Here is a 13600-nt window from a genome sequence, read left to right on the forward strand (position 1 = left end):
ATGGGGAACTCAACCCAAGTCAAGTTATTTTATCTCTTTGGCTTACAAGAGACATTTAACAACAAATCGGTCTATTTTATCTTGTCTCTTATCACATACCTTCTCATCATCACTGTGAATTTGACTCTGATCATAACAATCATTCAGGAGAAAGGCCTCCATGAGCCTATGTATATATTTCTGTGTAGTCTATGTGTCAATGGATTGTATGGAACTGCTGGTTTCTACCCCAAGTTCTTACTCGACCTTCAGTCAGATGTTCAGGTGATATCTTATGGTGGATGTTTTACTCAAGCCTATGTAATATACACATCTCTCCTGTGTGAAATTTCTACTCTAACAGTGATGTCTTACGACAGGTATGTGGCAATATGCAGACCACTACTATACCATAACATTGTGACATCTTTAACTGTTAGAAAGTTACTTTTATTTTCTTGGTGTTATCCTTTATTTATAGGACTCATATCACTTAGTTTAGCCGTCAGAATTCCTTTGTGTGGATCTCGCATTGATAAAATATTCTGTGACGTTCCATCTATACTGAAACATGCATGTTATGACATTACCATCAATCAGATTCTGAACAAATGTATAATATGTGTTCATGTTTTACAGTTATTTTTAATTGTATTTTCTTACTGTCAGATTGTAAGGACTTGTGTAAAGTCAGCTAAGGGAAGGATTAAGTTCACACAGACATGTGTGCCACATTTAATAACAATGGTTATTTACATCACAGTGACCCTGTTTGACACTCTGCAAGGGTGGTATAGTAATGTCAATATTACAGTAAATATGCGTAATGCAATGGCTGTACAATTCCTTGTTGTACCACCTGTCTTAAACCCTGTCATATATGGACTTAACCTCCAGCAGATCCGAAGGGCAGTTTTTAGAAAATGTAAAGCACATAAAATCATTGATGTGAAACGTTAGTTACATAATCTTACATAGCAGGGAGACTTCCTGATATCAGAAGTCAACAAAAATAACAACACCTGGCAGGGGGTCTTGGTGTCCTCCCAAATTTTTGGGGGGCATCTAATGCTAATTTCCTGCATTTCTGCTAGTGCTTACCCGACCAAAAATAATCTTGGTCAACCAAGAGTAGTCTTTTCTTTCGACCAATCGATTTGTCAACATTTCTAAACATGTGAATTTTTCTTACCATTTCTACCAGTCTGCATACCAGTTATAATTTTCATATGCACATTATCGTGGAAAATCTTTTAATTTATAATAGTCTTTGTATCTCAAAATCATTGTCTGTGGTTAATCTACAATCTTAATCTAAATGAAAATTATACAAATAAAAAAAAGTAACTTTTATTGCCATTGCCAACTATATAAAAATAGCCTACAAAAAGCCAACACGTAAAAACATTGCAGCCTGCAGGCAGAAAATATCCTGATAAAAATACATATCCTATGAATCATGTTGTCTACGCATGACCTGTATGCAACGAACTCAAGACATTGTATCAACTATCAACTGGGTCAGGTATTGTATTATGTTTCCACTGGATCAGGTCATTATATCTTTCCCTTTCATGCCGAGTGGTTATCGAAGGGAGAGAGATGGAAATATTGTTCAAATACTTTGAGGAACTATTGTCATTCTCATTTGATTCTAAAAACATACTTTATTTACTTGCTGTTTGAGGTGAAGAAAATTTACTTTGAGAAGCTCCACAGCTCATTAGTGGTGGTGAGTTAAGACAATCAGATATACTATCAGACATCCCCAAATGGGCACATTTATAGGCCTACATTTGCACGCAGGCTAGGTAGACTAGTCCTACTTCTATATGGTTAATCAGGTGCGAGTCCTTACTCAACATTGACAGGACAGTTTCAAACAAAAAATGATGAATAAATTGACAAGACTCGTTAAAAGGAATAAAATAAACAATAACTGGTTTCTCACAAGTGTAGTATAGGTTGTGAGTTCTGCAAAACACATGTCCACTCTGACATTGAGAATGGTAAATGACCTTAATAATAATATATAATGCATTAACAGAAATAAACCTTGCAGATTAGAAATGATGGGAATTAATGTTAAATGTAGGCTACTACTGGTGCTATTTGTAATGGGGTATTGATAGACATAGCAAACAATGCACACAATCAAGTTATGAAACACTGAATACCCACTAAATGGCAGGAGAGAGCGCATTCTGGAGAGAGACGTGCCTTATGCGTCTGAGCCACAATCCCCATATTCTTGGACCGTGGCATCCCTGTGGCCTCCTCAATGGATTAGTCCACTGAGACAGGCGCAAATCAGATAGGTGTCTCGTGTGCCATAAAAAAAAGGTATATTTGTGACTGCTTGACTAAAGAAAATCTAATGTTTTCATTACAGACACCTTTTGTCATACAGTATTCCATAAGGCACCCAGACCTTATCAAAGTTGCAGAGTATACCCTTAATCTAGTAATAAATCAAATCTAGTGAAACATGATTTGACATTTCTGCCATCCATTGTGACATTGTTGTAGGATAACCAACCTTCCAATTTTATGGCAATGCATTTCTTAGCTACTATAAATGCTACGGTTACACAGTTTCTTCTTATAACAGCCTCCAGTATCAACATTTCCAAGCAAACAAAAACAGGGAAAGTGAGAATCTGTAGACATGCAGAGACAAAAGAACATAGTCTTTGCCAGAAATCAGCCAGCCTTCACAAGATCATAACATATGCAAATATGTCCCCTGTTGTGTTTTACAACTCCAGCGGAGGAATTACATTTCTGTGCATGATATTCAGTTTAACTGTCATATAGTATGTTCTATGGATGGTCTTAAACTGCAATAATTTAGGTCTGAGATTATATGAACATGAAGGCATTCAAACATATCTGTATCCATTCATCATCATCAAAAGCGTCTCCCAGGTCTTCCTCACAGTTTTGTGTCATCAGGAAAAGCCTCTATCAACCCTTGAAACAGTTAGGAAATCAACTTTAGAGGTTTGTCAGACTGCCTTAAAATGGTTTCAATCTTTGAAGCTTCTGGCTTGTCCAGTGCTTGCTGCACCGAGAGAAGAAAGTGTTGCATCTGAAAAAGTTCACCTCAGCGGTCACATACTGGTCTTCCCTGGCTGCTTGACCCTGCTGAGACCCCCGTCACCATCTGAGCCTACTCAGAAGAGGCATGACAAAGAATTGCCTTGGTGTAAATTTATACATTATATAATAGAATCAATGGTTCAATAATTGAAATGACCATTATTCCCAGATCTCAGACAGTAGCCTACCCATCAACTCAAGATGGAACTTTGTATCCATTCACTGATTGTTATAATATACTGCTAAATTCACCTCAGCTCTGTAGACTGGTCTTCCCTGGCTGTCTGACCCTGCTGGGACACCTGTCACCATCTGATCCTGCTAAGACATGATGAGCATAGTGTTGTGTACTGACTGTGTACCATAACAGTGAAGCCTGCAGAGCTGTTTATACCGTGTCAGTGGGAAAAGTAGGGAATTATATAGGAAAACTGACAGATCAATAACGTTACATTGCTATACTGACTCTAATAAAAACTCACATTGCGATGTCAAAAAACGTCAGAATATCGGTCTTCAATCATTTGGCCGCTGGTTCCACATACACGAATCCAAAAATAAAGTATTTTTTAGGTTATTTTATTTTAGTTGTGATAACACATCTATGTGCTTATAACCAGGCCTCCTCAATGTATCTCAAAGTAAATGGATAGTCACGACCACTTTGGAAGAAAATTATTTGTTTCATTGATGCAATAACAATAATATGCATGTAACTAGAAAGTATGGTTAAATGTAGTCTACACATTTAGACTGATATAACGTGCATAAACAAGATACAAGAATACTGAAGAGAAATATCATATTCTGAATTTCTATTTAAATTAATCACTACATTTTTTTGATCCAAGTTTAACATATATTATATATTCATATTCTGACAAAATAATAGTCTATATTCACATTCGGACAATTCAAAATTGTGTATTTTTACTGTCTTATGGTAGTATTAATTATTGTTTTAGAAATGGCACAAAGTAGGGTATGTATAACCTCAGGCAGTAAATCAAATGATTTACACTTGTCATTGGACAAACCTTGCATCTTGAGTTGGATTGACATATTGTAGCTTCGTTGGCCCTTCCCTCTCTGATGTAGTGGTAGTGTTATTATTTGTTAACAGCTAATGATATTTGTGTCTTGGAGGTGTGCTTTGATATAATGTTGCTCCCAGTCAAGGCCCAAATCCCCGTCATTCGCATTAAGGAAATACATTGGGCGGAGATTATGGTGCCTTGTGAGAATTCGTCTGCGAGTGGGTTACCCGCCTCTACCATCCGTTCTACTAGCCAACGTGCAATCACTGGAGAATAAACTTAATGAGCTCCGTTCGAGACTATCCTACCAACGGGACAGTAAAAACCTTAATATCATATGTTTCACCGAGTCGTGGCTGAACGACGACGTGGGTAATACACAGTTGGCTGGGTTTTCCGTTCATCGGCAGGACAGAACAGCTATGTCTGGTAAGACAAAGGGTGGGGGTGTGTGTCTATATGTCAATAACAGCTTGTACGCGATAACTAAAAGTAAGGTAATCTCGAGATATTGCGCACATGAGGTAGAGTACCTCATCTACCAAGAGAGTTTTCATCTATATTTTTCGTAGCCGTCTATTTACCATCAAAAACCGACGATGGCACTAAGACCGCACTCAACGAGCTGTATAAGGCTATAAGCAATCAAAAAAATGCTCATCCAGAAGCGGCACTCCTAGTGGCCGGGGACTTTAATGCAGGCAAACTTAAATCCGTTTTATCTAATAAATCTATAGGTGTAGACAGATCCACAGATGACGCAATCTCAATCGCACTCCACATTGCCCTTTCCCACCTGGACAAAAGGAACACCTACAGTGAGGGAAAAAAGTGTTTGATCCCCTGCTGATTTTGTACGTTTGCCCACTGACAAAGAAATGATCAGTCTATAATTTTAATGGTAGGTATATTTGAACAGTGAGAGACAGAATAACAACAACAAAAATCCAGAAAAACGCATGTCAAAAATGTTATAAATTGATTTGCATTTTAATGAGGGAAATAAGTATTTGACCCCCTCTCAATCAGAAAGATTTCTGGCTTCCAGGGGCCTCATGTATCAATCTTGCGTACGCACGAAAACACGGCGTACGCCAGCTTTCACGTTCACGGTCAGATGTACTAACAGTGAAATTAACGTAAGAATGTGCGTTCTTCCACGTAAACTTCAGGCCTGGCGTACGTACATTTTTGTGATGTTTGTCCGTTGGCGACTCATAGAGGCAATAAAGTCAAGTGGCAAACATTACACTACGAACTGTTCTATCGCACCTGCCAGATATTGCTTATAATTTGTAATTGATAAATGATTTGCCATATTATTGTCACACGAGTCTTATTAGAATATTCTATTAATTATGCAATTAAGTAAGAACATATATAAAGGATGTGAAAATTGATACAACCCGTCTAGCAATGGCAGCTTTGGCTTTATTAGAAGACATTTTCAATGGACAAATCCGGAGAGAACGAGTTTTTAGGGACCACGGTGATTTTCTGGCCCACGACGATGACTGGCTCATCAGCCGTTTCAGATTTCCAAGGGCTATACTCTTGGAGCTCTGCGCTGAGTTGGGTCCGAATTTGGAAAGAGAGACAGTGAGGAGCCACGCATTACCCGTTCCTTTACAGGTGCTTACTACACTTGGTTTCCTAGCAACCGGTTCTTTCCAAAGAGAACTGGCAGACCGCTAAGGAATAAGCCAGTCGTGTTTGAGCCGTGCAATGCCACCTGTTTGGGACGGCATCATCCGCTTGTCTACCAGGTATATAACGTTCCCATACGATGCAGGTGACCAGCCAAACATCAAAGCGCAATTTGCAGCGATAGCCGGTTTTCCTAATGTAATCGGAGCGATCGACTGCACACATATTGCTATAAAGGCGCCATCTGAAGACGAATTTGCATATGTGAATCGGAAACATTTCCATTCAATAAATGTGCAGATTATATGTGATGCACAAATGCGCCTAACAAATATTGTGGCAAGGTGGCCTGGGTCAACCCATGATTCATATATCCTTACAAACAGCATGGTTGGGATGAGACTCCAAGCTGGCAGGGTGCGCGATGGGTGGCTACTTGGTAAGTTATGCATTTAAATGTATGGTTCTATCTAAAAGTAAAATGTTTGTGTCTGTAATTATTATTACTGCCCATCAGGAGACAGTGGTTATCCACTAAAGACGTGGCTGTTAACCCCCCTCACCAACCCACAAACTGACCGAGAGCGCAGATACAATGATGCCCATTCCCGCACTCGGTCAGTTGTGGAGCGGGCGATTGGGCAGCTGAAATGTCGGTGGCGCTGCCTTGACAGGACCGGGGGGATGCTGTTATACCGCCCTGACAAGGTTTGCCGCATCATACTGGCCTGTGGAGTGCTGCACAATGTCGCGCACAGGCATGGCATACCCCTTGGTGAGGTGGGGGCACCGCCAGATGACCCTGACCCAGGACCAGTATATGTGCAGCACAATCAACAAGCCATTCAGGCCCGTCAACGTGTAATTGCGACAATATAAATGGTACTCAGACACAAAGTTCATTTTTTGACCAATTCTTTTAATGAATGGCTTATTTCTGTGAGTGCGTCAGTGACATTTTTAAGGTGACTGTTCATTTCTTCAATGGCCCTAACAATTTGTTGTTGTGACTCCAGAACAGCATGCGTCAAGACACGGCCAGATGGACGGGCTTCAGCACTGGGGGGAACATTAGAGACACGGGAGACGCTGGACTGAATGGGCTCTGGCTGCTCAGGTGGTGCGGACTCTGAGTGCGTGCCAGTGCACGTTCCTGCGGTTCCTAAGTCCAATTAAACACAGGCACATCTTAACAGTAATTTGAGTCTGTTCCTTATTAATGGGTACACGCATTTGCAATAAAAGCAGTGGATACGTGAAATCTCTGGTGTACCTTTTGCTATATTGCATGCATTTTAAAATTAAACGGTGGCTGGCTATGTATATCAAAGTTAAGGAAATAAATCTGAGTCACCTTGCTGGCAGTCCTGTAGTATATCCGAGTCTCCTACATCAGCGGATACGATTCCAGAGATTAACGTGTCTCCTACAATTGAGGCAACTCTCTGATCAAAGGGTGCAAGTTCATCGGTCCCTGTACCACCGCCTGTTCTGCCCACACTTTGTTGGTGCGCAGCAGTTCTCCGCTTAACTTCCACCTTTATGTCTGACCATTTCTTCTTCAGTTCATTTACGGTGCGACTCTCAGATCCCACCGCGTTGACGGCATCAGACAAACTCGCCCACTCTTTTTTCTTTATTTTCTTATTAACTCCAGAGGACAGATTTCCAAATAAAATATTTTTTCTTGTTTCTACCTCTGATAGTAGCACCTCTAATTCGTTTTCAGTGAAATTTCGTTTCTTGCTTGCTTTAGCCATGTTCTTGCAGGTTTCTTTTGCCAAATTGGACTAATTACCATATTTAAATTGATTTAATTGAGGGAGGAGACAGGGTGTGGTGTGGTGCTCGTGCATGTGCGCTCAATTTCGCGTTGATTGGGATGTACAAAGAGAATGTATGTGGAATGCTGCGTACGCAGAGATTCATACATCAGATTTTTTTGGTGCGTACGCACATTTATGGCTTTGTCCGTACGCAATGTTTTAGTATGAATTCAACGCAAGTCTTTGTACATGAGGCCCCAGGTGTCTTTTATACAGGTAACGAGCTGAGATTAGGAGCACACTCTTAAAGGGAGTGCTTCTAATCTCAGCTTGTTACCTGTATAAAAGACACCTGTCCACAGAATCAATCAATCAATCAGATTCCAAACTCTCCACCATGGCCAAGACCAAAGAGCTCTCCAAGGTTGTCAGGGACAAGATTGTAGACCTACACAAGGCTGGAATGGGCTACAAGACCATCGCCAAGAAGTTTGGTGAGAAGGTGACAACAGTTGGTGTGATTATTCTCAAATGGAAAAAACACAAAAGACCTGTCAATCTCCCTCGGCCTGGGGCTCCATGCAAGATCTCACCTCGTGGAGTTGCAATGATCATGAGAACGGTGAGGAATCAGCCCATAACTACACAGGAGGATCTAGTCAATGATCTCAAGGCAGCTGGGACCATAGTCACCAAGAAAACAATTGATAACACACTACACCATGAAGGACTGAAATCCTGCAGCGCCCGCAAGATCCCCCTGCTCAAGAAAGCAAATATACATGCCCGTCTGAAGTTTGCCAATGAACATCTGAATGATTCAGAGGAGAACTGGGTGAAAGTGTTGTGGTCAGATGAGACCAAAATCGAGCTCTTTGGCCTCAACTCAACTCGCAGTGTTTGGAGGAGGAGGAATGCTGCCTATGACCCCAAGAACACCATCCCCACAGTCAAACATGGAGGTGGAAACATTATGCTTTGTGGGTCTTTTTCTGCTCAGGGGACAGGACAACTTCACCGCATCGATGGACGATGGACGGGGCCATGTACCGTCAAATCTTGGGTGAGAACCTCCTTCCCTCAGCCAGGGCATTGAAAATGGGTCGTGGATGGGTATTCCAGCATTACATTGACCCAAAATACGCGGCCAAGGCAACAAAGGAGTGGCTCAAGAAGAAGCACATTAAGGTCCTGGAGTGGCCTAGCCAGTCTCCAGACCTTAATCCCATAGAAAATCTGTGGAGGGAGCTGAAGGTTCGAGTTGCCAAATGTCAGCCTCGAAACCTTAATGACTTGGAGAAGATATGCAAAGAGGAGTGGGACAAAATTCCTCCTGAAATGTGTGCAAACCTGGTGGCCAACTACAATAAACGTCTGACCTCTGGTATTGCTGACAAGGGTTTTGCCACCAAGTACTAAGTCATGTTTTGCAGAGGGGTCAAATACTTATTTCCCTCATTAAAATGCAAATCAATTCATAACTTTTTTGACATGCGTTTTTCTGGATTTTGTTGTTGTTATTCTGTCTCTCACTGTTCGAATAAATCTACCATTAAAATTATAGACTGATAATTTCTTTGTCAGTGGGCAAACGTACAAAATCAGCAGGGGATCAAATACTTTTTTCCCCTCACTGTATGTCCACATAACGGCAGCCTGGAGAAATATAACAGGTGATCTAGACTTAGATCCTGTTTTTATTTTTATATACTTCTATAGGTACTATTAAGAAAATGGACGACTCAACACAATTCATGTCATTTATACTAGCTGGATATAGTGACAGTGGACATTTAAAGTACTTGTATTTCATTATAATAACTGTCTTATACGTCTCAACACAGTGCTTATTGTAGTTATTTGTATGGAGAGAAGCCTTCATGAACCCATGTATCTGTTTCTGTGCAGTTTGTTTGTGAATGACTTGTATTATATTGCTGGTTTGTTTCCTGCTCTCATGACTCATTTGGTTTCAGATGACCATGCAGTTTCCGCTGTGTACTGTTACCTACAGATCTTTTGCATGTACACATATGGATCTATTGAATTCAGCAATTTAGCAGCCATGTCCTATGACAGGTACCTTGCTATATGTTATCCACTACAGTACAACAACATCATTACACCCAACAGGGTGTGTATTTTATTTGTGTAATATGGTTGTACTCTTTTGCAAGAAGCATCATAACACTGTCTTTAACTATTTGTTTGCAATTGTGTGGGAATGTTATAGACAAAGTGTATTTTGACAACTACCTGGTAGTAAAACTCAGCTGTTCAACATCAGACACGACAGTTAATAACATCTATGGACTCTGTGGTATTGTTTTGACTGTCGCTGTCCCATTAATTACTATTGTGTTCTCTTATATTAAGATTCTGACTATTTGTTTGAAATCTTCCATCGAGACCAGACAGAAAGCTTTCAGCACCTGTACTCCTCATCTGGCTTCGCTGCTCAACTTCTCATTCGGCTGTTTCTTAAATCTGCTCCAGAGTAGATTTGATAGGCCTATGAGAAATGTTCCAACTGTACTTCTCACTATTTTATCAGTGTACTTTCTGATGTGCCAGCCACTTTTAAATCCTATTGTGTATGGAGTTAGGATGGCTAAAATCAGACAGGCTTGTAAACACATACTACCTGTAGGTCTGTACCCTAAAACATAAGCTAAACATTAGTGTGACCTTTTCTGTCCTGATTGTTCGATTTTTGTGATGTTGACTTGTGTGTTTTGTTACTTATAGGTGCAATAATGAATGGGGGTGAGGATGGTGAAAATCAGACTTGTAAAACATTTGCTGATATGTATAGTATTGTCATTTACCTTTTATTCACTTGCTGATCTCTATTGACTATCTGTCCCTCAAAGAATGTACTTTAAAATTAACTTCCTTGTCTACAAAGCCCTAAATTGAATTGGATCAGCCTACCTGTCAGACCTATGAACCTCCACGCACCCTAAGTTTAAACCACGTCAAGCTGCTGAATGCCGGCAGGACCTGGATACATACAATGGAGGGCCGTTTATTTTGCTCCCACGCACCACGCCTTTGGAACTCCCTTCCTGACAATCTCAGGGCTGTTCAGACTGTTGGGGCCTTTAAAGCAGGCCTTAAGACTCAGCTCTATAAGCCTTCCAATCCTCCTAGACTTTGATTGTTGCTTTCATGATTTGGTTATATATATTTTGTACTCTTTTTTTAGTTCGTTTTTTATTTTATGCAATTTGAGATTATAATTTTATAATGAAAAACACTTTACAAAGGTAATAAATTATTTTCATTATTTAAATTTAAAAAAACAGAAGTTCATTACTTTGAATTCCTTACTTAAATTGATAGTTTTGCCAGAGGTTGCTGTATCTAAGTCTGTAACAAATCTAGAAATGCAAAACTGTCTGGATCGATTGACAACAGTGGACAAGCTGATGTAAATGTGTAAAAGGTAAGCCCACCTGGCACCATTACATCCATCACTAATGGAAAATAAAGCCCTGTACAGTACATACAAGCTTGGGGATTGTTTGACATTTTGAGAGAGAAATCTAAGGAAATACTGTAGCATGAAAACAAACTATATTCTGTCTGAAATGCAGATGCATGTCATGTTTTCTGAGGAACAACCGTTCTATGTAACATGATATCTGTGTGCCAGCTATCTGTCAGATGACTAGCTTTCTTATTCCTCAGAAAGGCAACTACCTGGGACACAAGAGAAACCTGTTGCCTATTTTGGATAGCTTATTCTGTCCTAACAAATTCCAGATAATTCCTTGATAATAACAAATATACTGCATATACTGTATTTCGTTTTAATTGAGAAATCGGACGACGCGCACCACTGGCTTGGTGCGGGGAGCAGGAACGGGCCGTACCGGACTGGCGACGCGCACCACTGGCTTGGTGCGAGGGACAGGAACAGGCCGGACCGGGCTGGCCACGCGCACCACTGGCTTGGTGCGAGGGGCAGGAACAGGCCGGGCTGGACTGGGAACACGCACCACTGGCTTGGTGCGGGGAGCAGGAACGGGCCGGACTGGGCTGACGACGCGCACCACTGGCTTGGTGCGGGGAGCACGAATGGGCCGGACTGGGCTGGGAACACCCACCACTAGCTTAGTGCGGGAATCAGGAACGGGCCGGACCGGACTGGCGACACGCACCACTTGATTGCTGCCTAACCAGCTCCTCTCGGCGTGCATCTACACCTTCCTTCTGCTCCCTCTGCACCAATGACCCCCTTAATCTGGCGGCCTCCTCTGCTAACCGGCTGAACCGCTCTATCGCGGCCTCCTGCTGCCTCGTCGTCCACGGCGTGAGCCCCCCCCCCCCCCCCCCTAAAAAATGTTTGGGCTTGTCTCTCCCCTGTGCTCATGGCCTCCATCCCTCTAGCCAGACTCTCTCTCATCTCCTCCCACGTCCATCCTCTCTCCTCGTCACGCTGCTTGATCCAGGGTCGGTGGGATCTTCTGTCACGCTCGTATACAGAAGACACGGACCAAGGCGCAGCGTGATAAGCGTACATTTTATTTGTACTGACACACAAACAAAAACAACAAACCAACGATACGTGAAGTCCTAGGTTAACACAAAACAAACCTTACAGAACAAGATCCCACACTGACTAGTGCCAAACAGACTGCCTAAGTATTGTCCCCAATCAGAGACAACGAGATACAGCTGCCTCTGATTGGGAACCACCCTGGCCAACATAGATCTAAACGATCTAGAACAAAACATAAAAAACTATAACATAGAGACTCCACACCCTGGCTCAACATTTAAGAGTCCCCAGAGCCAGGGCGTGACATTTCAATAGGCCCACAGCCTCAAGTCGCACTTCTGTACCATAGGTGTGGGTACTCTCGATTTCTCTGAGCAGGTGGATGATGCTGTCCAGAGATTTTATAATGACACTCACCGTGGCTAGATGACCAGTCCATCGCTGCTCAAACAGCCGTTTCAGTTTCTCTCCCGTATTTTGCGCAGCCACAGTTGGTTTCCTGAGAAACTTGTAAAGGGAATTACACACATTAAAAAAGTCATCCAATGCACCCTCAGAGGACATAGCGTGCACTATGACTCAATGCAGCTGGTGGTTAAAGCAATGCACATACGGCACTTCCCGATTCAGCTTGTCCTGCACTATCCTTTGCATGCCCCCATGTTTACCAAACATCACACTGGCCCTCATCATAACATTGACTAATAATCTTCTCGGTGCTAAGGCCAAGATTTGTTAGCTCTGACAGGACCATGTTAGTCAGCGATAAAGCATCACATACTCATTGCCATTGAGAGTAGCCGCTCAGAAACACGATTGTTTTCGTCCACGTAATGGAATACAATTGAAATGTTCTCACACCCGGTTGGGTCTTTAGTCCCATCCACTTTAAGTGTGTACCATGAATCACCTACTTCTTTTACAATTTCCTCTGTGACTACCTCACTCATGAGCCCAATTATTTCGTTCTGGATGTCATGAGATGTGTATGTGGCATTGCGGGGAATTGTGCTTAAGGCACTAGCAAGTTCCTTGTCTTTCCTGAGCGTATAATCTAATATCGCCAGGAATATTCCAACGCCCCCTCCCCTCTTGCATCCATCGCATCCAAAGTTCCCCTGAGAGGAAGCTTGTTGACAGCAAGAAATTCCACAATGTCCACAATCAATGACAAATACATACGATTTCTTGCAAGCTGAGCAGAATTCACAAGTGTTGAAATTTCCGCTCCCAGCGCATTCCTTGCGTGTCTTTCTGTCCAAAGTACCATGCATTTCAAATGTTCTTTGTTTGATGCGTGCCTCCCCAGTCCCTTGTTGCTATCAATGGCATGTCGCCAGTTATTATATCCAGTTCGGATGAATGCCTTATCGGCGTTAGCATTGGAGCCGATGTTACATTTTCGACAAGGATAGCAGAAAGCTGCATTTGACTGGCAGGAATATTCCAGCCACTCTCTGCCTTTGAACCACGTGCTACAAAATGCACGTTTTCTCCCACAGTAAAGGCTGGTTGGGTATTTCCCCAGACAAACCTGCGCTGGCTCCTCATCACCGAGGTCG

The 13600-nt window shown here is 41.9% G+C and overlaps 1 protein-coding gene and 1 pseudogene across 2 annotated transcripts; both read left to right on the top strand.

The window, feature by feature from the left end:
• Nucleotides 1-6898, top strand: LOC311101560 (olfactory receptor 6N1-like; the record flags this gene model as incomplete). Its single annotated transcript, XM_084142692.1, has 2 exons — nt 1-741; nt 6782-6898. 2 exons carry the CDS (start codon nt 1-3, stop codon nt 6896-6898), a joined length of 858 nt encoding a protein of 285 aa, XP_083998818.1.
• A 2590-nt stretch (nt 6899-9488) lies between these two features.
• Nucleotides 9489-12424, top strand: LOC311101561 (olfactory receptor 2A14-like; annotated as a pseudogene). Its single transcript has 2 exons — nt 9489-10028; nt 12417-12424. The product of its transcript is annotated as an olfactory receptor 2A14-like (transcript).
• The last annotated feature ends 1176 nt before the right edge of the window (nt 12425-13600 follow it).

Source organism: Coregonus lavaretus, assembly GCF_964263955.1.
Source record: "Coregonus lavaretus genome assembly, chromosome: 26".
Classification (NCBI taxonomy): Eukaryota; Metazoa; Chordata; class Actinopteri; order Salmoniformes; family Salmonidae; genus Coregonus; species Coregonus lavaretus.